This window comes from Poromitra crassiceps (genome assembly GCF_964638095.1).
Source record: "Poromitra crassiceps genome assembly, chromosome: 12".
Taxonomy (NCBI): domain Eukaryota; kingdom Metazoa; phylum Chordata; class Actinopteri; order Beryciformes; family Melamphaidae; genus Poromitra; species Poromitra crassiceps.
The window spans coordinates 24,114,227-24,141,472 of record NC_139632.1 but is presented as its reverse complement, the minus strand read 5'-3'; the positions used below and the strand labels follow the sequence as shown (position 1 = coordinate 24,141,472).

Genomic DNA, 27,246 nt, shown 5'->3' with positions numbered 1-27,246 from the left:
TTATGAATAAAAAGTTTATTTCCAAAACGAGATTCATCCACTCTCCCATATTGACTGCTGACATGGGAGTGAAGCATACAGTATAAAGTTATAATAAGAGTCATGATCTGACATTTGCTTATTATACAATTTTGAAGAGACAGAGTCATTTTTCAAACACTGAGTGGTGGTGAATTTCAGATTGCAGAACTTTCCCAAAATTGATGTGCCTAGGCAGTTTTAGAATGAATCCCTAGCCTAGCCTATGCTAATTAACGCCCAAAGTACATGGAAATCGTAATAGGCGACGGCGACAGTCAAACCGGTCCCAGACCGGAGATCTCTCAGAAGATTAACCTGATAGATCGTGTGCTCACTCTGAGTACAGTCCGCTCTCCTCTTCCTTGTCTACGCCCAGCTAAACAAATGCTGCGGGTGCGGAACAAGGAAGTTATGCACCTGTTGCTGCTGTCCGACTAGCTTTCATCATTTTCTATGCCCTCGATAATTACTCGGTAAGTAAATCTCCTGCATTATTGAATTAGCGAGACGTTGTTTACAGGCGTAAAGAAAGTCAAGTGCTCACTTACTGATGTTTGAACTCCTCGTTGCTTTCGGCTGTGAAGAGCGAAGAGAGGGCGCAGTGTAGTGAGATTTTCGACAGGGTCAGGGACAGGGAAGTCACACATACAGCACTGAGGCAGGCAGATGACAGCGGGGGAAACTTTCAGGTGGTCGATACAAGTTCAATATCGTTATATCAATAGCTATAATTAATCTAGCTATTAAATTTGAGGCGTGCTCAAAATGTGTCAGACGCTGTTCGTTATATGAAATGGGGCATCGCACCAGATTTCCTGGTTGCATAGATACAACCAAACGCGCTGAGTAGACTGGATACTAGTGAACAGTGAACATCGATGCGCTATGGGCGCGCCTGGCGTTGCCAAGCAACCAAAGACAGCAACTTCACACACAAAGTTTGTGTTGTTAGCTATTTAGTTCAGAAGTAAATAATGGAGTAAACTGCCGTAGCAGAGATGGGGACTTGGACTTGAGACTCGGACTTGAGCCTCACTGAAGTCACACACAGTGACTTGAGAGGTGCTTGAGACTTGACTTGGACTTGAGATTTGAGACTTATGAACAGTCTTTATTTGTATGTGTGTATTAACATTAAGGAAAGGTCTACTAATAATAATGTTAACTAATCAATGCTGATACTGTGTGTATGCTAATAGATAATATGATAAAGGAGTGAGGATAATACAGTAGCTAGCCAGGCCTACATGCTTTGAATTCCTTCGTTTTAGCTATGTAGTTAGTGTTCTAAGCAGACATGGGGCCAAGTCACTTTGCTCCAAAATTACAAGCAAGTCCCAAGTCATTTGGTTTTGGGCAAGTCAAGTCACAGGTTATATAAAGTCAAGTCAAGTCCTTAGTTGTCAAATCCCAAGTATAAAAGCGTATTTATTTCGGTTCATGTAACGATGACTAACTACTGTACTAACGTAAGTGGCTTCTCCTTGAAAAAACTAAACCATCCAGTGAGAGGAGCATGACTGAAAGCCAAGACAATGCCATTTCCAGCTTACACTCCCATGTTGGCTTTGAACATGTTGATATTTATTCATATTTAAACTGATATACACAAACAAGTCACCCAAGTCATCACCTCTCAAGTCAAGTTTCAAGTCATTTATTTTTTGTCAAGTCAAGTCACAACTCACAAGTCATCAAAACAGAGACTCAAGTCAACTCAAGTCTAAGTCTCAAGTCCCCATCTCTCGTTCTAAGCAGACCGGATCACATGCAGCAGATGATAGAACGCTCATCTATAAGAGACTTGAGACTTGACTTGGACTCTAGCTCAAAGACTTGAGACTTGACTTGGACTTGCAAAAAATGACTTGTGCCGTAGTAGCTTTACTTATTGATCTACACCTGGAGGAGAAAGATCTCGCCGTCCGTGTCTCTCCAAGCTTGCAAAAAGTAGTCTACACATTAAGGAAATATCGCCGGTAGCAGACAGTAGAGAGCGGTAGATCCTGATGGTGAGAGATTCAAGGCTTATTTCAGGCTATGCGACATGCAGTGCGCTTGCGGAGTTCCAAAGAAGTTGAGATAGCCATGGATCAGTGTGCCGTGGTCGAGTTTGGGTGCATCTGCCATGCTGGATTTGAGCGCGCAAAAGATGCCATGTGAACCTCAACCGGCCCCTGGCAGAGAAACTCAATTCTAACAATTACAAAGGAATTACAAGGTGCATGCCAACACACAGCTGATTATTCTAGCCCTATTAACATATATTAAACATGTTGTTGTTGTTGAAACATATGTTATTAAAGTGCAAAATGCCTCTGATTACCTGTAATGCCCCCAAATCTACTGTATGGCTATTGGCCACACAGTCGGAACAGCATTTCTGGGTCTTCGTAAATCGACTTTACACAAAGCCTTTGGACAATGATCAGAGCTTTACTGCTATAGATAAACTGAGGGGAACTCGCTCCATGCAGTCGCCAGAAGTGACAATGCCATGTTGACACGTTCAAAACAAATGTTTCGGTTAATATGGGGCAATTCTGTGGCTTTGGTAAATAAACAAACAAATGAATAAATAAATGACAAAGTCCTTTGACTGCAGGGCAATAAATGTAAAGTTAATGAAAGCATCAGGCTCTGGCTCGGGGGCCCCTGAGCTCTTGGGCCCCTGAGCCTGTGCCCAGTTGGCCCGTTCAGTAAGCTATCCATGACGCACCAGATTCCAGCTCAATTGCATAAATCAGTTGTTGTTGTTGTTGTCATCAGCTGTTGAAGCACAATGATTGAGGTGGAGGAGGAAGGTGTGCAGGCTATGAAGCAGGCGGATCAGCTGAGTGTCTCTGAGGTCCAGGAGGAGCCTCAGCCTCCACACACAGCCCAGCCAGAGGAGAAGGAGAAGGTGGAGGAGGAGGAGGAGGGTGCCACCCCGTCACCCAGCAGCACCCAGACCCAGAAGAACCGCTGGGTGTCAGCAGTGGACCAGTTCAAGCTCAAGAGGTTCTTTGTTTTGAGGGTAACGACTTGTACATTTCCACTTGACACCATGTGCTTCTGTGCTACTACAGTATAATGGGTTTGTAACACTAAATTGGCACATACTGTATAGTCTTTCTGTCAGGTGTTTTACGGGTCTCACCTTGCTAGGTCTCTATAGGCTATTAGGCTGTATGTGAAATTTATAGTCATTTTTATGTTTAAATACAGTCCAATAGGACGAATCAGCGTGACATCACGACAACAAAAAAACACCTGGAAATGCAGAGTCAACGAGTATGAGTTGTGCCAAACAAACATTAATATCTCAAAAACTATACATCACATCGCTTATATTTTGACATTCTGAGTGAGAGCAGAAGTAGCTCAAGGGTTTGATGTATAATATGTATGTCGTGTTAAAGTTGTAGCAGTTTTTTAAAATGAAGTGAATTTAGTAAAAAGCACAGCCTGCTAGAGAGTGAGAGACTCAAGGCTGGCTCCATATAGGGTCCCATTATAAAGTTGCCCCCAGTAAGCCGTTTGTTTACCAACACTGATCCCTTGTATTATCCTTGTGGCCTATGTTAGTATAGCAATGATTTGTCAGAAAGCACAATAAAACCACATGGTGTTTAACATAAACACATAGCACCATGCGTGCTGGAATAACAATACTTAATGTTGCAATAGGCATCCCATGCCCACCATAAATACAACCAAGCCTTGCAGCTGCCAAGCCAGTGCAACACGTACCTACCAAATGTAAATCATTGATTTAATGACAGTTTGTCAGGCAGATCTGCCACATTGACTCTAGACCTCCAGTATGTCTCAGTCAAACATCCCATGCTGCCCGGCCAGCTCAGCACCAAGGCTCCGGTTACAGTAAGACTGTCAGGACCTTCTGGCATGAGCCCCCACCCTCACCTCTTTTAAATTCTTGAACTTGGTATGAAAAGGTTAAAACATAGTGTAAGTATAGAGTAGCTTGTTATTTAAAAAAAATTGCATTGCAAAACAGGGAAGGCCTTGTTGACAATAAATTTAGGATTTTTTAATATTATGGATTGAGGCTCTCTCTCTCTCTCTCTCTCTCTCTCTCTATATATATATATATACACACACACACACACACACACACACACACACACACACACACACACACACACACACACACACACACACACACACACACACACAGTATGTGTATATATACACAGTATTTCTTTATTATAATTGTTTTACACAGTAGCTCTGAGACTTTCCTGGAGTACTGCGCCCAACTGCATGCCTGCCTCACAGATCACATCTTAGGCTTGCTGTGTGTGTCCTGTGGGATTGTTACAATCAAAAATTAGAAAGTGACACCCATGTCTGTGTTTTTCTTCTTCTCTCCTCAGCCTGGCACTCTGAATCAGTTCTGTGTTTTCTTCTTCTCTCCTCAGCCTGGCATTCTGAATCAGGCCTGTGTTTTCTTCTTCTCTCCTCAGCCTGGCACTCTGAAACAGTTCTGTGTTCTTTTCTTCTTCTCTCCTCAGCCTGGCACTCTGAATCAGGCCTGTGTTTTCTTCTTCTCTCCTCAGCCTGGCACTCTGAAACAGTTCTGTGTTCTTTTCTTCTTCTCTCCTCAGCCTGGCACTCTGAATCAGTTCTGTGTTTTTTCTTCTCTCCTCAGCCTGGCACTCTGAATCAGTTCTGTGTTTTTTTCTTCTCTCCTCAGCCTGGCACTCTGAATCAGTTCTGTGTTTTTTCTTCTCTCCTCAGCCTGGCACTCTGAATCAGTTCTGTGTTTTCTTCTCTCCTCAGCCTGGCACTCTGAATCAGTTCTGTTTTCTTCTTCTCTCCTCAGCCTGGCACTCTGAATCAGTTCTGTGTTTTCTTCTTCTCTCCTCAGCCTGGCACTCTGAATCAGGCCTGTTTTCTTCTTCTCTCCTCAGCCTGGCACTCTGAATCAGTTCTGTGTTTTTTCTTCTCTCCTCAGCCTGGCACTCTGAATCAGTTCTGTGTTTTTTCTTCTCTCCTCAGCCTGGCACTCTGAATCAGTTCTGTGTGTTTTCTTCTCTCCTCAGCCTGGCACTCTGAATCAGTTCTGTGTTTTTCTTCTTCTCTCCTCAGCCTGGCACTCTGAATCAGTTCTGTGTTTTTCTTCTTCTCTCCTCAGCCTGGCACTCTGAATCAGTTCTGTGTTTTTTCTTCTCTCCTCAGCCTGGCACTCTGAATCAGTTCTGTGTTTTTTCTTCTCTCCTCAGCCTGGCACTCTGAATCAGTTCTGTGTTTTTTCTTCTCTCCTCAGCCTGGCACTCTGAATCAGTTCTGTGTTTTTTTCTTCTCTCCTCAGCCTGGCACTCTGAATCAGTTCTGTGTTTTTTCTTCTCTCCTCAGCCTGGCACTCTGAATCAGTTCTGTGTTTTTTTCTTCTCTCCTCAGCCTGGCACTCTGAAACAGGCCTTGGAAGACATCGAGATTCTGGTGGATAAAGAGATAGATGGCAGCATCTGCAGTATTTGGCTGATGGCAGAGTGAGTTCACTGTTCATGATGCCATGTTCCATACACAGCCTCATATTCATGTCAGTATGTAGTACTACACGTATATGGTTGTAAACGCAGATAATGTCCTCATATGTAATGTAATGTAATCTAAAGCACAATGAAAGACTGATAGTAGGATGCTTTTTTTAACAGATCCAATGTAGATGAAAGTTAGTTTCTCAAGTGTAGTTTCTAGTACTGTATTCATGGTCATAACACTTTAGCACATTTGATAACGCTAGACAGATACCATTCATGGCAGTGCCAAGTTATTGCAGAAATGTGCAATGTCTGCATAGCCACGAAATGTTAGTTTTCAAGGTGTTTATTACTTAAAGACAAAATAGCTATAATTATGATTTATGTTAAGTAACAAGACACTTTAGAGCCAATCATTGTCACAATTGTTCTTTGAGAGCAAGATATGAAGAATATTTCCTCAAATATTTTCATAGAGATGCCTACCTTTTACAATATACCACAGAAGAAGAAAAAATCCTTATGAATTAACCCAGATATCAATGTCCTTATTAAACCCCAAACTCTGTATCAGTCTAAGCTTAATGTAGAGTAAATGATGAGACTGAAATGAACACGGAGGAAAATGAAGTGACTGGAGGACATTTAGTGAGTGCACTTGCCGATGTCAGGTTATATCACTCCTGCACAAGCTTTCAGGAAACATTTAAAAGATATAATGATGAATAATACATCCCATTTATGCAGCTAAATCGTGCAACACGTTTGTCCTACATTGGGCCTGCAGTTACTGTAGCTGGGGTTCTTGCAACAAAAAGAGTGCATTATATGGAAATTGTGTGACATTACTGAATTTCCCAGAGGGAGACCAGTAAGTAAATGTCATACAAGCTAACTGGATGAGAAATTCCTCAAAGCTCTCTTTGTTGAAGATGGTAGCTCGCTGTTGGAAGAGTCATATATTTTCATATATTTGTACGGCATGGCCAGGTCGCCAATGATGTCATACGTGGCCACTAGGGGCCGAGTCGCCAGATCTCCGATGATGTCATACGTCGCCACTAGGGGCTGAGCGGCCAGGTTGCTGATGATGTCATATGTGGCCAGGTCGCCGATGATGTCATAGTGTGAGGTCATAAATCGCCAAGGATGTCATACAGTGATAGACGGCTCACTATAGTCTTGACGAAGATTAATAGCAATCACGCTCCATGAAAACGCTCCATGAAAACGTGACCAAAATCGTAACTAACAGACACCGCCACTCCCCAAATTGTTGTGACTAACACTGTCCGCCTTAGGCAAAAAAACAATGTGTATGCATAAGTGACATAATCAGTTGACATCAGTTCACTGGACAGTGTGACATCACTGATGATATCACTATGAACATTGTGGCATCATCAGTGCAGACACTGATGATGCCACAATGTTCATGTTAAATCACTGATGATGTCACTGTTTGATCACTGATGTTACAATGTCTATTAAGTAACATAATTAGTGATTATGACAGTGATGATGTCATAGATATTGTCACATTGTGACAAAATCATCCAGACTAAAGAATTTAGTAAATTAGATAGTAAGTATTGATCGAACAAAATGAACGAACAAGGCGAAGGGTCAATCTTGTCAGTGCTTAATGAGCGTCTGGAGGGGTCACTGTCTGACGTCGTGATCAGAGTGGGTGAAGTCGAATTCAATGCCCACAAGAACATCCTCTGCACCTGCAGCGAATACTTCCGTGCTCTCTTCACCCATGCCTGGACGTCCAACGACAACATCTACGATATCCCCGGCGTGTCGGCCAACATGATGTGGCTCCTCATAGAGTACGCCAACACCCGCTCTGTCCCGGTGAACGAGGGGAATGTGGAGGAGCTGTTGATAGCAGCGGACTACCTCAGAGTCATGGGTGTCGTACGCTCCTGCTGCAACTTCCTGGAGGTGCACCTCTGCCCGGAGAACTGCATTGGAATTTTTAATTTCGTAGACTTCTTCTACTGCCCGGACCTGAGGAGCAAGGCCTTTCTCTTTATCCTGGCCAACTTTGAGGAGATTGCCGTGGCCTCTGAAGAGTTCCTGGCACTCTCTCTGGTACAGCTGATGGACATCCTGGGGCGGGACGATCTGAACGTGATGCGGGAGAACACAGCGTTTGAGGCCCTACTCCGCTGGATCGCCCATTTGCCCGAGGAGCGTGAAGGTCACATCTCCTTGCTGCTGCCAAAGATACGCCTGGCCTTGATGACCACTGACTACTTTATCAACCAGGTGAAGAACAACAGTCTGGTTAAGAACAACACAGAGTGCGAGCCAGTCATCATCGACGCCGAGAAGGCCATGTGTGATGTCACCACCAGAGTCATCAACGCCAAGGGGGCCGTGCATGATGTCACCATCAACAGACCCTCCAACCCTCTAACTCGCCCGCGCCTGCATCATGCCGTACTGTTGTCCATCGGAGGCTGGAGTGGCGACGGACTGCCGGCAACCAATGCCATTGAGGTATACGATCCCCACACCGGGCTCTGGATCGAAGTACCAAATGTTGTGGGGCCTCCCTGGGTTTACCACGGTGCTGCTTTCCTAAATGGCGTTGTCTACTGTGTTGGCGGCTTCGACGGCATTGATCTGCTCACCACTGTACGGAAGTTCGACCTCCGTACCCGCACCTGGCATGAGGTGGCGCCCATGCATGATTGCCGCTGCTATGTGAGCGTGGCAGTACTGAATGGCAATATCTATGCCATGGGAGGCGCCAACGAAAACTTCCGGCTCAAGAGTGTCGAGCGCTATGATCCTCAGACCAACCAGTGGACTCTAATCCAGCCCATGAATAGGCCGAGGAGCAATGCCAGTGCCACAGTACTCAACGGCAAGGTGTACATCTGCGGTGGTTTCAATGGGCACAATCGCCTGGATACAGCTGAGTGTTACAACCCAGACACCAACCAATGGACTATGATCACCAACATGAGCAGCAAGCGCAGCGGCTTGGGTGTCATCGCCTATAGACAGCTCGTCTACGCAGTGGGCGGCTGTGACGGCACCCCCCACAACCACCTGCGCAGCGCTGAGGCCTACGACCCGCTGACTGACACATGGAGCGGCGTGCCCAGAATGCTGAATCCACGTAGTAACTTTGGCATCGAGGTGGTGGACGACCAGCTGTTCGTGTGCGGAGGCTTCAATGGCGACACCATCTTGTTCAACGTGGAGCAGTACAACCAGAATGCCAATGAGTGGCACGAGGCAAACAATATGTTGATCTCCCGCAGCGCACTCAGCTGCTGCGCGGCACCAAAACTTTGGTGGCACATGGCCGAGTACAGTGGTGTAACGTAATAAAGTCATACTTTTTTACACTACATAAGTATTTTTAGGGCGTGACCACTAGGGGCCGAGGTATCTGTAAGATACTGTGTCTGTCTGTCTCTCCCTACAAAAGAAGGAAAGGCTCAGCCTGGTGGTCAGGTCGCCGATGCTGTCATACAGTTCTATGTCCCCACGAAAGAAAGTGGCCAGGTCGGGGGGCGCTGTTGAGCAATGGAGGAGTAACACGCGTTTCTCGATAGCTCCGACAAATTAATGTTTTAAATATACAAAAAACATGCCTATATCCATCTCCAAAGTACTTCTGATTCTACAATTTTATTCTGATTTATACACATCAAAGAGCAATACAGAATCATCAGTTATGAATGAGTTTCTTGATAAATTTAATCTTCCCAAAATATGTGAAGAAGAATGTAAAGGCATCAATTCTGAAATCAGTATCATAGAAATGAAAAGAGCCATTACATCTCTTAAGAATTGGAAGACCCCAGGCCCAGATGGGCTTCCAAGCGAATTATACAAAAAATTCAGCACTTATACAATTTACACAGAATGTATACACAGACGCTGGCACAAGAAGTAGGTTCATATCACCCAATCTCTCCTGAATTTAGCCGGAAAGCTTATTTTTAAATTTTATTTTTAAATTTTAGCAAACAGATTAAGCCCTTTACGAAGCAAACTGGTCCATACCGATCAAACCAGTTTCATACCCATTGGAAATTCTACTTTTAATCTAAGACATCTCTAATATCATACAAAAATGTAAAGAGATGAAGACTTGGTCATACTTACATTCAATGCTGAAAAGGCATTCAACAATGGTCATAATTTATTTGAGGTCTTCCAGAGATTTGGCTTTGAAGATAATTTCCTAACATGGATTAAACTTCTTTATAAGTCTCCAACGGCATAAATTCTCACAAATCGGGCGCTATCCCTCCCTTCAAATTATTCAGAGGTACGAGACAAGGCCGTCCTCTATCTGACTTTGCATGTCTGTCTGTCCGTCCGTCCGTCCGTCCTTCCACTTGATGATTGTGGGACATGACATCAGTGGGTATGACAGTCACATCTTCAGTCAGGGGCATTTGCATGCTCAGTTGATGTCTGTTTACTAATATGACATCATCAGAACGGTGAAGCCGCTTCTATAATCTTCACATCTGCATCTGCAGCTACACAGACAGTGCTGTACAAGCAAGACCAAAGCTAGCATTTGCACCTTCCACAGCATTCAAATCTGCATCCACATTTGGTCAGTTGTTGGCAACTCTTTGCAATAAAAAAAGATTTTGCCCCAGGGTCCCCCATCTGATAAGATGTTTGCTTTTAGCTGTTTTATTACAGAAAGTGTATGAAACCCATGACAAAAATAGTCATACATTCTGTCACTGTGGTACTTATGGATGGAATTAAAAATTATTAACTTTTTTGGTGGGGACCCTCCCCCCAAGGACCCCGGGGTCCCACTTTGAGAACCACTGATCTAGTGGAATACGTTTTACAAGTAACCCTCCCAACACTGGTCATAAATCACTGGTCTCACCTTTCCTCTGTGGTTATTGGCTCTTTCAGGGTGGATCACTGGAACAACGAGAAAGAACGCGTTGTGCTCATCACAGACAACTCTCTCCTGGTCTGCAAGTACGACTTTGTGATGTTCAACTGTGAGCAAATCCAGAGGATCCCGCTCAACTTTGTGGACCGCATCTCCCATGGCACCTTTACCTTCCCAAAGCGCTCTCTGCTCTCGTGAGTTCCCTCATCCTTACTGCACCCAACCGCCCCTCAACAGAGACCTTGTGAGTCCTGTTAGAGCTGAACTATTAGTCAATACAAAAGAAAAAAAACTTCTACAATTTCCAAATCACAGAGCTGAAATTAATTGCTGAAAGCCCCCCTCCAGTCAGTTTTTCATCTAATTCTGTGCTATACACCAAGGAGATATGCCAGAAAAACAGCACAAGTTCTGTCAGGACCACTATAGTCAAAAATAAACTTTATTAGAAGTATGCAATATTTATATTTGGCAGTATGGCTGTGTTCTGGGAGCTCCCTGCCCTTCCATGCGCTTACATGGGAAGCATGAGGCAGGAAGAGCAGCAGCAAAGACCCCTCAGGTACAGAACAGAGCAGCAACAATGACAACAGAAGTGACATTGTTTAAGTCAGACACAGCATGTGAGGAGGAGCTGGGTTGGAGGTGGGTTGTTTAAGTCAGACACAGCATGAAAGGTGGAGGTGGGTTGTTTAAGTCAGACACAGCATGAAAGGTGGAGGTGGGTTGTTTAAGTCAGACACAGCATGAAAGGTGGAGGTGGGTTGTTTAAGTCAGACACAGCATGAAAGGAGGAGCTGGGGTGGAGGTGGCTTGTTTAAGTCAGACACAGCATGAAAGGAGGAGCTGGGGTGGAGGTGGGTTGTTTAAGTCAGACAGCATGAAAGGTGGAGCTGGGGTGGAGGTGGGTTGTTTAAGTCAGACACAGCATGAAAGGAGGAGCTGGGGTGGAGGTGGGTTGTTTAAGTCAGACACAGCATGAAAGGAGGAGCTGGGGTGGAGGTGGGTTGTTTAAGTCAGACACAGCATGAAAGGAGGAGCTGGGGTGGAGGTGGGTTGTTTAAGTCAGACACAGCATGAAAGTTGGAGCTGGGGTGGAGGTGGGTTGTTTAAGTCAGACACAGCATGTAAGGAGGAGCTGGGGTGGAGGTGGGTTGTTTAAGTCAGACACAGCATGAAAGGAGGAGCTGGGGTGGAGGTGGGTTGTTTAAGTCAGACACAGCATGAAAGTTGGAGCTGGGGTGGAGGTGGCTTGTTTAAGTCAGACACAGCATGAAAGGAGGAGCTGGGGTGGAGGTGGGTTGTTTAAGTCAGACACACTATGAAAGGTGGAGCTGGGGTGGAGGTGGGTTGTTTAAGTCAGACACAGCATGAAAGGAGGAGCTGGGGTGGAGGTGGGTTGTTTAAGTCAGACACAGCATGAAAGGAGGAGCTGGGGTGGAGGTGGGTTGTTTAAGTCAGACACAGCATGAAAGGAGGAGCTGGGGTGGAGGTGGGTTGTTTAAGTCAGACAGCATGTGAGGAGGAGCTGGGTTGGAGGTGGCTTGTTTAAGTCAGACACAGCATGAAAGGAGGAGCTGGGGTGGAGGTGGGTTGTTTAAGTCAGACACAGCATGAAAGGTGGAGCTGGGGTGGAGGTGGCTTGTTTAAGTCAGACACAGCATGAAAGGAGGAGCTGGGGTGGAGGTGGGTTGTTTAAGTCAGACACAGCATGAAAGGAGGAGCTGGGGTGGAGGTGGGTTGTTTAAGTCAGACACAGCATGAAAGGAGGAGCTGGAGGTGGAGGTGGGTTGTTTAAGTCAGACACAGCATGAAAGGAGGAGCTGGGGTGGAGGTGGGTTGTTTAAGTCAGACACAGCATGAAAGGAGGAGCTGGGGTGGAGGTGGCTTGTTTAAGTCAGACACAGCATGAAAGGAGGAGCTCATCAATTGTTGATGTCACTCTGAAATATACAGTAGATGTATGAAATGTATGAATAATCCTGTGTGTGTTGAAGCAGGTTTCTATCATGTTATATGCATGTTTTCTTTTCTCATATATCCATGCAGTGAACTGCAGATCACTTTCTGGAAAACAAGGAGAGAGAGAGAGAGAGAGAGAGAGAGAGAGAGAGAGAGAGAGAGAGAGAGAGAGAGAGAGAGAGAGAGAGAGAGAGAGAGAGAGAGAGAGAGAGAGAGAGAGAGAGAGAGAGAGAGAGAGAGAGAGAGAGAGAGAGAGAGAGAGAGAGAGAGAGAGAGAGAGAGAGAGAGAGAGAGAGAGAGAGAGAGAGAGACAAAAAGGACAAAGACAAAAAGGGCCTGTGTCTGAGTCTTTCTTACTGTTGGACTCCCAGGTGGTTTTCACCAGAGTTTTATTTATAATTGAATGTAATGTGTAGAGATAAAGCGTCCAATAAAGTCCACCCTCTCTAAGCGCTTCACAGCACATTATATTTTAGTCATCAAATTAGTTTTACTTGCTTTGGTGTCCCCTGAGCCATCTTTAAAAGGTTTGGATGAAAGGACTACATTAATTTGCCACTAATCAGTTAAGTGACAGCTCCAAGTGACAGCTATGCACTCTTTGCCCCGAAAAAGCTCTCCACACACACTTTCCCCTCAGCTCCTCTACTCTATGCACTTCCCTCGTTTCACCCCGTCTAACTTTACACCAATCGTCTCCATGCATCCCGCTCACCGCCTAGAGAAGATGCCTCTCTGCTTGTTTTGATCAAGATTTCCATTGGAAAATGTACTTAAAGTTACCGTGTTCGAGTTCCTTTTGTAATTTGATGGTGATCAGTGATGGTTTTCAGCTGTTAGGTGAGAATGCACTGACGGGGGGGAATAGCGTGATGCTCCCACATGCTATACAGTACGTCCTGCCGGGGAAAGTCCTCGGTGTCACGTGTAAAGAAGCGGCTGGCGACTGCACATGTATCAGAGGAAGCATGTGCTAGTCTACGGCTCTCTCCAGATCGGCAGAATCCCCTTCTACAACTGGCACTGCTAGAAAGTCCCTCTGCAACAATGTTTACAGTATCTTTGTAAGTGATGTATACTAAATGTTACATATGAGGTGGAAAAGTTACATTCAACAATTAGATACAATTTTGTGGCCACGCTGTGGCAGTTCTTTGCTTTCAAATGTTACAATATTTCTAGTTCTTCCCTTGGCCATCAGCTCAGTGTGGAGATGATTTGGCATCATAGACCGTATAAAATATATGGATGTATCCATCCATTGTTTTTTTGACTCGCGTTTTGAAGCCTCGAGGTTGGCATTTTCAGCATTGCCATCTTATTTGGAGGCAGAATTGACATGCATTTGGATGAGAAGAAGACTTGAAACTGGCGATTGAGACCAAAAACTCATTAGGAAAGAGTTTACTGGGGCCATACATGTAAGGGATAATGTATATTGAGGCGGTGATTACGGGGGAAATAATGACCGACAGGTGATGATTGAGCCCGACGCGCAGCGGAGGGCTTAATGATTCACCTGAAGGTCATTATTTCCCAGTAATCACCGCCTCAATATACATTATCCCGCTTAGAACACGGCCTACAACTAAATCATTCAATAATCTGACAAAAATAATTATTCAAATTGATTTTTTAATAGCGTTTTCAACGACAAAGCGGTTTAATTCGTAATTGGCACACAAGACACCACAGCTGCAACTGGTTGGCCTAATTAGTAGTGTTTGCTGACAAAAAGCTCTTATCAACTGATTAATCCAGGTGTGGCAGAGCAGCGGTCGGTTGTCGAGAAATAATGACTGGTGAATCTTGTTGATTGACCAATCAGAATCGAGTATTCAAGAGAGCCGTGTTCTAATTAAATAATAATAAGTATGGTAATTTCCCTATTCACTTCCATGTAACCAGCCTTCTTTTTGCAGCCAGTGAAGGCGCCCCTTGCAGGCTATTCAAAAGAATGCAGGTTTAAGTTACTTCTGTATTGGCTTCATAAACGGAGCTACGAGCTAGCCCCTTGTTTGGCATCAATATTCTGTTTCCTGTGTGTGCTCCGTCACCCTCTCAAACCTTTGATGATGCCAATACAAAGTGTTCTGTGAGTGGCAGTATTTTTAGGCACTGTGATTGTGTTTTCATCCCTTATTCTCCAGGTGCACCCAAGACGTGAAGTGCAGTGTATAGTGCATCTCTGGGGAAAGAAGTGTTTTAAGTGCCTTCTATCCAAACAGTCTAGACAAGCTAATTACTGCACTACCCAGCACATCATTCAAATGCCTTTTTTCTGTCTGAAAGAGTTGGGTGTGGAGATTTAAAGAAGCCCCACAAGAGGTTCCTTCAGTAACTGTTGTGAAAAATATCTGTGAAGGTTGTAAATAATCCCCGCACGGCACTCCTGTGTGTCTCTCACCTGATCACACGCAGTTTGTCTGAATAAGGTTTTATTGCAGGCTTGTCAAACTCAATTTCATTCTGGGCCATCAGCAGTATGGTTGCCCTCAAAGTGCCGGTTGTAAATGTAACACAATATAAATGTAACTAGCCTACTTGTTATCATATTACATAATTGCCTCTGATTTGATTATTATTGGTTTTAGTAATGGTAATAACTTGGTAATAACTTAATAATTAATAGCCAGCTCTGAAAGCAGAATTATACGAGAAATAATGGCAGACAATAACAGACAACTAGTAGCTTATTAGAACTAATTATTGTGCTTGCTGACAAGCAAGGCACAATCTTGAAATCCCACATACTTAATCATATTATTATATCTGCCAAAAAGTTTGGCGCGTAATAACTCCCTCAATTTTTGCGCCACATAGACATGCCAGACCTCAAAATGACCGGCTCATTGAGGACATGTATGCTATGACTTTGCTAAGGGTTTGTGAAAGCGGTTTGGCCGCAATTCGCCATTAAGCGCCATTTTTTTCCCCATTGACTTGCATGGGGTTTGGAAAAATCTTGCAAAATCTTGCAGTAAATTAGCTGTAATTCAGAAACCATAACCACTACAGCTACCAAACTTGGTAGGGAGGTGCACTGAGGGGTCTTTTACTATCCCCGAAAAAATTGCACCAATTGACCAGATGGTGGCGCTATAACAGCCCTCCTTACCTTTTGGTCCATAACTTTTGAACCGTAGGGTCTATCATCAAAATTATTTTTTCCCTGGATTCCTTGGGTCCTCCCGTATCTACTCAACTAGGCCACGCCCATTTCCGTCTGACTAGATTTTCCGCCATTTTGCATTTTGTCCAAAACAGTTTTTTTGCCATTTCTCCTTGAAACTTTGTCCAATCTTCACCAAACCAACGCACACATCTTGTGGGGACTGTCCTGCACAACACTGATTTGGAAGTTAAAAAAAAAAACGCACCGTTGCGATATAATCCACTTCCAATCTTCTGTGGGTGGGGCCTATTTCACAAAAATCGTCCGATGCTAACCAAACTTGGTACAGGTGTGGAGGGATGTACTCTGAGCCTATATCAGAAGTATTTTGTCATTTAGCCTTTAGGGGGCGCTATAGCAGCATTCAGTGCCTGTCCCTTCTAAATGGTTTTATTTTGAAGGGCGGCAGGAAGTGCGGATTCATTCTCATTATGGCCAGCCTTCCTTCTTGTATGACACTTGACACTTGTCACTTGTCGCACGCCCGCTATTATACAGACAACAGACACACCTATGCTTGTATCTCAGTGGGTATATCACTCATGGTCTCACTCTCATTTGCATACTGTATGTTTTCAGCAGCTCCAACTCTTCTCTGTTAAAAACCAAATGCTAAAAGTGTACTGGAAACAGGAATCCGGTGAGATTTGACCAGATAAATAGAGCTAAAGAGCAACTCTGAGCAGCAGCGTTGCATGTTGGGTAGAGCAGTGTTGCATCTTGGGTAGAGAGAATGATATACACTTGTCGCCAACCATGGGAGGCCTGTCTGTGCTGTTAGCTGCTGTGTTAATGTAGCATGGTAACATGTCCAGAAAACAATGAATGAACAAAATGAACTGAACCCATGGGTAAGTGTCACCACTTTGTGGTTGTTCATTTTATACAGCCAGCTGGGTTTGAAAACATAATGGAAGAGATAGCCTAGTGTGAATAGCCTAGTGTGAATGGAGGCTGTTAGCCACAACAACTGTGCCTTATAGGCTAACCTCAGCCAGCCAAAACAAACACCTTGTCCCCCTGGCGTTAGGACACACTGTTCATCAATGTTTGGGACTAGTTGCAACAAGCTAATTGAGCTAATGCTAGCGTTAGGCCAGCGTTTCTCAACTGGTGGGTAGCGTCGCGGGGCCGTTTTGATTGGGTCGCGGACATTTACAGTACAGTACTTTTTTTTTTTTTTTTTTTTTTTTTTTTTTTCAGATTATTGAAACTGGATTAGCCTGACCAGTTTCACTTGTTTAACAAGCTGAAGCATATGCTCTGCCTGTAATTCAAGAGAAGTCTGCCTTTTCATTTCATATTTAATTTTAGTTCAATTCAGATGATTGAAACTGGATTAGCATGGCCCCAGTTTAATTAAAAGTTATGACCAGTTTAACTAAAAAGCATATAGCCTGCCTGTGATTCAAGAAAAGTCTGCCTTTTATTTCATATTTCATACAGTTCAAAGAAGACTTTCTGACCATGACCAGTTTGACTTGTTTAAATTTAAAAACATATAGGCCTGTAATTCAAGTCTGCCTTATTTCAATTGGTTTTTAGCCCTAGTTGCACTTCTGTTGCACTTTTTTGTTCATTTGACAGTGCATGAAGGCATTGTGTATTAAATAAATGCGCTATTTTTTGTGCAATAAATTTGAGTGGTTTAAAACAAAATCTGAAATTTGGGTCGCGACTTCATGACAAGGAAAATAGTGGGTCCTGAGGCTACACCAGTTGAGAACCACTGCGTTAGGCGTTAGTTAGCATGCTACCCAAGCAGCTTCTCTGGCTGACTGGACACATGACAACCGATCAGCAACTCTGTAACAAAACTAAAAGGGTAACATTACTTTGGTGACCAGGGACTATTATCAGTACATTTGACTTCTTACACTAACATAATGGAAGATAGCCTACATTAGTTACTGGCTGATTAGATGCAGCCATTGATAGCTTTTCACTTGTGTGTTTGCAGCTCTGGTAAGCCTGCTAGTTTTGTAAACAGTTGTTGTCGCAACCATAAACATGAATGACACTACAAGGAATACTACTTCTCTGGAGGTTATCATGTCCTATTTTCCTTGAGACAGTTGGAGACATTTACAATACATGGTAATTATTGATGCTGTAGTTTGCAGGTAATGTAGTTTTAGATTGCAGAGATTGGGCCAGCCTTTTGTGTCTCTCTAGTAGGCTACAACCAGTCTGACTTCCCCACCTACCAAGTACTTCTACTCCAAAGTCATTTTACTCACATAGGCACCCCCATAACTACTTAGTCCCCCTAGGTCCATGGGCAGGGACTTTGGAAGCCAGGCGGTGCATGGCGAGGACAGCAAGCACAATTACATTTTCGTTAGGAAATGTAGACATTCTAGTTAGAATTAGAATTGTATTGCGCAAATTGTATCCCTTGCTAGCTCTCGCGGGCCACATAAAATGATGTGCTGGGCCGGGTTTTGTCCCCGGGCCTCGAGTTTGACACGTGTTTTAGAGTGAATGATGCCCTATTCGCCCCATCTTCAAATAGAATTATCACAATTTTACTAGCCTGGATGTTTTTTCCTCACATATTTTTAAACAATCACAATTAGACTTAGTGTTTTTCAAGGTAATTATGTGCCAGTTGTTTAGTAAATAGATTGTATGTGAGTAACTTCTCAAAATCACATAGGGCTGAAAATCTATAGCGTGGCCAGCGTGGTTAAAATGTGATCATCATTCTGTTTGACCTGACCACAGCAGTAGGAACCACTGCAGTTTGCACATTCAAACAGCAGAGGGCAGTCAGTACATAGTAGTCACTTCAGACATCACAAACACTGTGTAGAAAACTTCACCAGATGTTCGTTTAGCCACTGGCACTCCGTAATCTGCATGAGAACTGGGCAAGTGAGATTGCAGTGTGGAAATATGTGCTTTACATGAATATAAATGTAAATAATGTTCGTCCTGATGTTGAAGTGGCCATTTTCGTCCTTCAGCAAAGAGACTGGTGCTTGCCTTTGAGCACATCGTGTGCATTTTGGGAGGAGACACACACACCTGCAATTCTCACAAAACAGAACACACACACACACACACACACACACACACACACACATGAGGAAGATGTCAAACTGCAGTATTGTAGTAAGGGCTCTGATTTCAGCAAAAAGCAGGAGCATCCAGAAGATCCCTTAAGGGCGTTAGAAATGTAGGGTTAATGATATGCTAATAGCTGAAATCAAGCATCAAGGTGACCTCACTTTACTCAAGAATACTTTGTCCATCACAGAAGTTGAGATTGAACACTCGCTGCTCTCCCTCGCCTGAATGATTGATTCTCATTCATTCTGACTACGACTGCACTTTCATCTAGAGGACGCTCGCTCGCTGCGGGAAGTGCAGAGATTTGAAGACAGGCTATTATTCCAAATGCATACACTTTGTGAGCAGCTTTCTGCATGCAGGATGAATAAAGTTTATATCTATCTATCTATCTATCTATCTATCCATATAATCCCATTTCTATCTCTTCACTATTTCTCCTACATCCTGTTGTTTGAGACTGTAGAGTGGCTTGTTGGAGGGATTGGCTGTATGGATGGCTGACAAGCTTGCAGGCTCTATTGAGCAATCAGAGCATTTGTTTGTTGGCTTGGAGACAATGTGGGACACTTGCCATGACAACTGAAGCCTGGCCCTGATATTTATCTTGTGTGTTGACGTATGAGTCCACAGCCCCTGAAAGCGCAGCGAAGGAATTTTTAGTCGCTTGCCCTAAAGCTTAACTAAGAACACAGTGGTTATTTTACGCACGTGTGCTTTTTGTATGAATACCTGTGTTAAGGTGGAAGTCCTTTCAGAAGGGCAGCATATAGGTGGATTTTCTCAATTTGACCTGCATTTTGGTCGCAGTTTGGTCAAAAAAAGTTTGGAATGTGTGGTTTTTAGAAATTTCACTGATGCAAATACTATCCCCGAGAAACCCCTGTATGACATCATCCAGGTTCAGTTGACTTCTGCCGTTTCTTCCTTTAGCCGACTGTTTCTAAGATGTGAGGCTCAGTGAAAGTCCAATCCCCAGCTCTGCCACATAAACACCGTGAAGACTTCCAAGGCCTCTGGCTGGAAAGCCCAGCCCAGCTGTGCCTGTTTGGGCTGGTCCTCCCCCAGTGATAGCTTACCTGTGGAATTCTCCAAAGCTTTTTTATATCCCCATTTATACTAGGCCAATAGCTCTGTGCTCTTACAAAGGGAAATGTGTACAAAACGTAACCCCCCCATACCCACTCGCTTTTGGTGAAATATAATCAGTCTTTTAGCCCGGGCTTTACCTTTGTGCCACTCTGAGTTTTCCTTTCCTCCCAGCAGCACGTTGGCTTTAGAAGAAGCACACAGCATTCAGCAGCAGCATTGTCATTTGGGGAGCGATTGTGTAAACAGGGCTAGATGATTGCATTATAATGTGGCCCCTCCCTACGACCGTCTCATATCTGCAACTGCACCATTATTGTTTAGCCTCAGGTGTTTCATTTTGGTTGGCAGGAAGTGCTCTTGCACAAGATCTGTTCTCCATGTGGTAAAATGAGGACATGAGCATGACAGATCGTTAAGGAAATTAGGACACTCTTGGGAAACAGGCTGCACCTTGACTTTTTTATTCAGTTATCTATTTTATCTAACCTGGCAAAATTATAGATTTTATATATGCATATATATATTTATATACCGGTATATATTTTTTCCATTCTTGTAAATCAGTGCAAACTAGTTAGCATTAGCAAGCAAGAATCGTAGCTCTACTGTAATTCCATCCTAATATTAGAGGAGCTATTAACTGAATCACAACAGTTGTAACCAAATAGTAATTTTTTTCAATTGGCATAACAAGTTACACTTTATGAGGATCCTTTATACAATATTTTATATTTTTAATACATTTGTTTTTTATCTATACATTTTTTCAAGTTGTGAAACCGCAAGGTACAGCAAGGCTCTGGGTTAAATCTGCACAATGCTCATTTGTGTTGAGTGGGCGCAGGCCTGTCATCAACAGCTCCTACCTGTTAAACAGGCCTCAAGCCAACATACCTCCAAGGTCAAGGTCAGGCAGTGGTTATTACACAGGGTGAGGGAGGGTTATAGAGTAAGGAAGATGTATGATGTATGCATGTGTGGTAATGTTGTTGAGGTAAAGTATTTGGAGAGCTATTTGTTGTAGGCTACTGTGTAGTGTATGCTATAATATTGTGCTTTGATATTCTTGTGTAACTTGCTATTCCTATATTGTCATTAGTACGGACTTTCTATACTCTATGCTGATTACCAGCCACGGCAGCATTGTTACCAGCCATGACAGCGTTGGCTGGTATTGTTTTCACCGAGTGAGTGAGTGAGTGAGTGAGTGAGTGAGTGAGTGAGTCTGTGTGTGTGTGTGTGTGTGTGCGTGTGCGCGTGCGCGTGCGCGTGTGCGTGCGCGTGTGCGTGCGTGTGTGTCATCATGGCAAAATGTGGTCCTGGTGACACCTATTGCAGTGGGAACTATGACAGAAGCGGTTTTGAGTACTTTGCCAGGTGTCTGTCTCTTAGATTTTGCGAACGTGATGACGTCAAAACCCTGCAAGATGCAGTCACAAAACCTTACAGGCGTGTCGTGTAGTTGACATCAAAATGAAGGCCGAGTTCGAGAATGCGGGTGTGATCCCAGCAAAATGATGATATACTAGAAAATACATGTTTTCCCTGAAAGTAGAAAGTATCTTCAGTCAAAACCACCTGTCACACTTCTCAAGTTGCATGACTATCACTCTAGGAGCAAAGATGGTATGTAAGCAAAAAGATTTGTCTTGTATAGAACAACTGCCTCCAAGGGTTGCAGAGGGAGATACTGCATGGACCCCACACTTGGTGAAAGTATGAGAGACTCAGACAACCTATTTTAATCTGTGTGGGCACAGAAGACCTTTCGGCATGAGAAAAAGATTCTTTATTTTTGGGTTATGGACAACAGCAATGTCAGGCATCCATTAAATGTCTAATTTGATTTGTATGGTCTTGTTTGGAAAAAGTACAACATCTCACTGAGAGAGCATGAGTAGAAAATGTATTTCCATTTCCTACAGGGCAATCCAAAGTCACTCAAGGGTAAGAGTGGAAATTAATACATTGGAACATTGGCTTAACTAGGATAAAACAGGTTTTAACATGGCTTAAATTATAGCTAGAAAATGTGAGAATTTTCATTGTCAATTCAATTGTCAATTAACTGACTTCAGCGAGATGAAAGGATCTTCATCTTATTTTCTTGCTGTCTCAAATAGATTGAAGTTCATGTAAACATTGTAGAGGAGTGTAAGATGCAAGGAGGAGGGTGTTTTGAGCTTCAGCGGGTAAACTTTATCTGACCCCATGTGTTTTGAATAGCAGCAAAGATACTGTATTCCACCCAGATATTAGTCTTGGAGACATGAGAATCCTAGATCATTTTTGATGGACAAACAGTAAATAGAGTATTGTGGAGGGCTTCACAGATCGCAGACCAGCGCCAACAACATTTCAAAGTAGGAATCTAAAAGTGAGAGGAGCTGCTCCCAGACAAATGGGAGTCTTCTGAGGTTTCATCAGGCTGGGAAAAAAGACATGGCCCCCAGGGCTTTTCATTAAAACCTATTTACTTTCAAATGACTAAAGAAAGAAGAGCAAAAGAAGGAGAATATGCTGAACAGACGGTAGATTATCTCTAAGCCTGGCAAATAGCACATTGCCCTCACTGTAAGTATGAGTGATGAAGATAGATTAGTGACAATGTTTCTTTATTCTAACATCGTTACCATGAAGCCCAATTGACCTTGGTCAGGTAGTCCTTTTTAGGTAAATAATATGGCATGGTACAGTATGAATATGGTAAATGTAATATTCCATAGAGGTGTAGTTATTCCACATCAGAAGGTAGCTGTACATTTGTATGTGTGCACACAAATGTCATGTTCTTGTATTGGCCTATAAATGTCAACAGTCAATTTATTTGAAGATCTTTATGCATTTCTTTTCCTGTGTGTCAGTGGGTTTAAAATATATCGGGCAAAAGCAATTACGTGACAATATGGCTCCTGAATAGTATCTACCACATGTAAATTACAGGCTATAAGACATAGCCTGTCCCTTTATAATATATATATAACACAGTACTATCAAAATAATATCTAAAATATAAAATGTTATGTAAATATAAAATATATATATGTATGCTTGTGGCCAGGGGCAATGAGAGCACACACATTCAGAGGTTTGTATATAATCATCAGTGGAGAACAAAACTGCCATGTTTGCAGAAAGCAATAAGAGACCTTTTTCACAGCAGCCATTTTGAGGTGTCAAAGCAGGGCAAACTCGGGTGTAACCAATAACATTAATTATGGTTCCATTCCATTTAGGTGTTCCAGTGCCGGGGCCCTGATTAATGTTCTTGGTTGCACCTGTGATCTAACTGATCTGATGAAAACATAAACTGTGGAATGTGAATTTGTGTGACATAGCGGAGTTAAATGCATCACTGACTGCTCCCTCTGTCCCGTGGTGTTGGCGTGTCCAGGAGAGAGGGCGAGGGCGTGCGTGTGTTCTGGGACAGGCAGAGGGAGCCGTCCTTCACCTCCAGGTGGAACCCCTTCGCCACCGACTATCCCTTCATCACCTTCACTTACCACCCAGTGAGGAACGCCAATGACAAGTTTGTTGCCCTCTGTGAAGTAAGTCAGAGCGCTGCTGCAAGACCATCAGTAACACAGTATCTTGTTCTTTCATTTGTCAGCACGTATCCACTGAGACATTTGTAATGCAATAATACACTTTGCCATTTGTTTTAGTCACATTTGCCTAATCCAGCAAGCATCTCTTCTTTAGAGCAGTTGGTATTTTTACTTTCTGTATCACCTCAAGAAAATTGCAGCTGTAGTGAGATTCATCATCTGGACGAATGAGTCATCGGATGCCCAGAGAAATTACTTACTTGGAATTAGGTACCACATATCAGCTGTGTGTGTAATCTGTCCTTTTTGACCTACATAGAAACCAAAAAGGGACACAGATGTGAATTCCAGCAGTGCATGGTCATTCACCATTTATACCAGCCTCTTCTAACATGACAGAAAACATCATGATAGCTTTGATTCTGTTGACACAGCGGGGGACACGATGTCAAATCACAGTCTGACATACTCAAACTGGTGCGCAAGGACCTGGAAGCAAGTCTAAGAATGCAATGTAATGCAATGCAATGCAATGCAATGCCTGTCTCCATCACTTGTGAATGAGAAATGTGCCTTGTTGGGCCCCTTAGGTGCAGACAGCTTAGGCATCACAACAGACGGGTGGCTTGGCGGAGACCGCTTAACCACTTCGCTCCCAGCTTCACTTGCCCACCTCCTTAAAGGGCTCATTATACTCGAGCAAGCTCCGTGGGGGTGGAGCTCCGCGAGTCTCCGGGAGTCACCGTGCGGACCTCGCGCTGGGGCAGATGCTATTATACTCAGAAAGTGATCAGCCAAGTGATCAGCCCGTGAAAAGTCGCAATGAAACGCTATTATGTGCAGCACTGAGTGCGCTTTCACTCTCAAACGACCGTACATCAGCACATGAAGGAATCACCAAACTTGTTTTTACTGAAAGCCGTTTTACTTCTCAGCCCTGATTGCCTACTCTGTGCTGCTTTTAATCTCTCTCAATAATGCTCTCAACACAACACATTTACTTGGTGAAATGACTAAAAACGAACAGTTGCAAATCAAAGTTTATAGCCTACCACATGGGTCAAGAAATGTGGGGAAAACACAGCTCAGTGTTCAGGGCGCAGTGGCTTGAAAGCGGCCATGTTTGGAGAGAAGCCGTCCGGAGGTTGCGCAGTGAGAAAAAAAAATCTGGCACACGGCGACGGAGCTAGCGAATAACCACGCCCAACAAATTTACTTAATTTGACACGCCCGGGCCTCGCTCCACGCCCGCGCCCTTCATGGCAGGGTGAGCATAAAGCAGCCTTTAGCCTGGCTCCAGACCTTCAAAGCCACGCCCACTCCACAGAGTTGACGATGCAGTCTGAATAGCAGGCTACCACCTCCTAGCTGTTAATGTGGCCCATAGGACACTTTGTCAGGTGACCTCAGGTCATCGATCAGATCAACGTTTCTAAGAAGGAACATTGGGGAAAAAACAAATAAATGTGATCTCTGATACCGTACATAGATCCTCCTGTCCTCCTGTCCGCAGATCCAGAACTTCCAAGAGCAGCTCAGACAGGCGGCCGAGAAAGCCCACGCCACGAAGCCGGTTCCTGGGAAGGCCAACGGCGTCCTGGTCCTGAACCAGCCCATCGACGTCGATGCGTACGTGGGAGTCATGTCTTTCATCGGGAACCAGAACAAACTGGGCTACTGCCTGGCTCGAGGGAACATCGGCTTCTAAGCACTTCTACAATGTATTTACTTTTTTTTGTCTTTATTCTCAAATAGTTTACTATTATTCTAGGTTGCTGAGTTTATGTTGAGTACACGTTGTTTACAGATGTGGATGAGTCAAAGTCTTTAAAATTCTAGTTTTTGTCTTTTTTATGAGGTGTGCTTCTTCACAGTGAGGTCTAGCTTCTCAAAGTACTTCAATTACTGTGTGATCTCCTCCACTGTTTATTACCAGTGTGCGGTGCATTTTACTGTCTATGATAAATACTCGAAAATATCCACATTTCCCGTGTTGCTCTCAAGTAGCTGTATGCCTCCTCAGTGATATGGTAGCTTTATGCCTCCTCAGTGATATGCCTCCTCAGTGATATGGTAATTCAACTCTTTCGCAATGCGAGCCCTTTCTTCCTTCCCCAGTTCCCCTGTTAAAAGCTCATTCCCATGCCACTCAGCTCCTTAGAGATCCACTGGAGCATGGGGGCACATTTGTCAGTTTAGTTTGATCATTTGTAGTCTATTATTACAGTGCACAAGGTGCTGGAATTTCCCCCCAGATTTGCTTGTTTACAGATGTATCTGCCTGCCTTGTTTGGTTTCAATGTTCTTGTAAAGTTCTGTTCTTGCCACAGAGCAAATGTACATGTGTGAGTGTGCGCGCGCGCGCAGCATTCTCGTTTCTTTTCTCTTTTTTTAAGTCTGTGGTATACTTAGGGATGTTTAAAAAAAAAATTAAATATTTTTATATACAGTATATATATGGCCAGATATTTTTGTTTATTTGTTTATTTAAATGGATCCCCATTAGCTGACCCCAAGACGCCGGCTAGTTTTCCTGGGGTCCAAAATAGGTCCCATATATGATGAGCAGTTCTTACAAAGCAGGTACAAATCAAGAAAGGTGTGACCATAACCTGTCAAGTTTAACAAAGGAGTTATCCGTTCAGTTCAAGTTAAAATTGTGTTTTCGGTCTTGTTGGTTTTGTCTTTTGGATTCCTCTGCACTGTGTTTAAATTAGTTAATTTACCTGTTAGTAAATCATCATACATTGACCCTGAGCATTGTGAATAACAATTCGTTCTTATGTGACCTATTTGCGCAAAGGTTTGTTTAGTAAACCTTACCGGTGACCTTTGACCGCTCAGCAATGCCACCACTTGTGGTCCCCTCCTATTGTGGAAGGATCATATTAACAACACACAATATTAAGAGCTTTAAAAGTGAAACGCTAGACCCATAATCTACAGTTTTGCTCACAAATTTCCCTCATAATATGTAGCACATCCTTTTCTGAGTGACAAGTGTAAAACAAACACACCAAGCCAGCGATCAGTTTCGTTTTTGGCCATTCTCATCAGGAAACAAGGTCAAGTAGTGAGTGTCCCAGGAATAGCATACATCTGTTATTCCAAAAGGTAAAGTATATGGTTAAGTTCAGCACCTTTAGTATCATGTATCATCACCCTAGGGTCTGAAGGGGTTAACGTGCTTCCTCCCAGGATGAGGACGCGTCTCTAATCCTGCAGATCAAGCACTGCTCTGCCCCGGAGCGAGCCAGGCACCTCATCTATATTTCTGCTCTTCAAGTTGTAAAAGATGTACCAAAAAAAACAGGATTAACTGCCAGATAAATTGTCATACGTGTAGTTTGGCCCCTCAACAGAATTGCAGTAGAGTTTATGCAATTTTGGTTTCTCGATTCAAAAAAATAACATGTAACTGTTTCTCTTTCATTATCACACAGTGCTGTATTTATTCTGTTTGGTTTCCATGGAGCTCAAAATAATAATCATTTCAATCACGGTGTGAAATTCTTTTTATTGCCCTGTCTTTATTTTCGCCACAGGCAGGACAGTGAGCAAAACAGTTTGCCGCAGCGTGACAGTGAAAACTTCACGGACCGCCATCATGTTACAAAGCGTTCAATATAATGAAGGAATATGTCGAATTCAGGTATGCTTCTCAAGATGGCATGTTTCTGATTATTTTGATTGCTGTTCAAACTAATGCAGTTTGCATGTCGCGTCATGTTTCAGTAATAATCTAATAATTAGGCTTCAGTCTGCCCTTTCCTCTTCTTTTCTCTAACATTGTTTATTTGATGGATCGTTAAGAGCCTCTCCTCACTGTTGAACTTCTAGATGTTTTATACAGTATGTGTGAGTCACTTTTTATTGCCAAGATGGGATGAATGTGGGCAGAGGTGCGTGCAGAAAGCAGGGGGGAGAGATGGGATGAATGTGGGCAGAGGTGCGTGCAGAAAGCAGGGGGGAGAGAAGGCG

At 43.5% G+C, this 27,246-nt stretch overlaps 1 protein-coding gene and 1 pseudogene across 2 annotated transcripts; both read left to right on the top strand.

Annotated features, from left to right (window-relative positions):
* Positions 1-395: 395 nt before the first annotated feature.
* tprg1 (tumor protein p63 regulated 1) lies at positions 396-26,779 on the top strand. The gene is made up of 6 exons (XM_083647911.1): positions 396-494; positions 2,791-3,037; positions 5,428-5,519; positions 10,431-10,607; positions 23,112-23,265; positions 24,779-26,779. The coding sequence occupies exons 2-6, from the start codon at positions 2,804-2,806 to the stop codon at positions 24,971-24,973; spliced, it is 852 nt and encodes a 283-aa protein (XP_083504037.1). The 5' UTR covers positions 396-494; positions 2,791-2,803; the 3' UTR covers positions 24,974-26,779.
* Positions 7,116-8,861, top strand: LOC310786943 (kelch-like protein 10 pseudogene; annotated as a pseudogene). The gene has a single exon. The product of its transcript is annotated as a kelch-like protein 10 pseudogene (transcript).
* Positions 26,780-27,246: the final 467 nt, after the last annotated feature.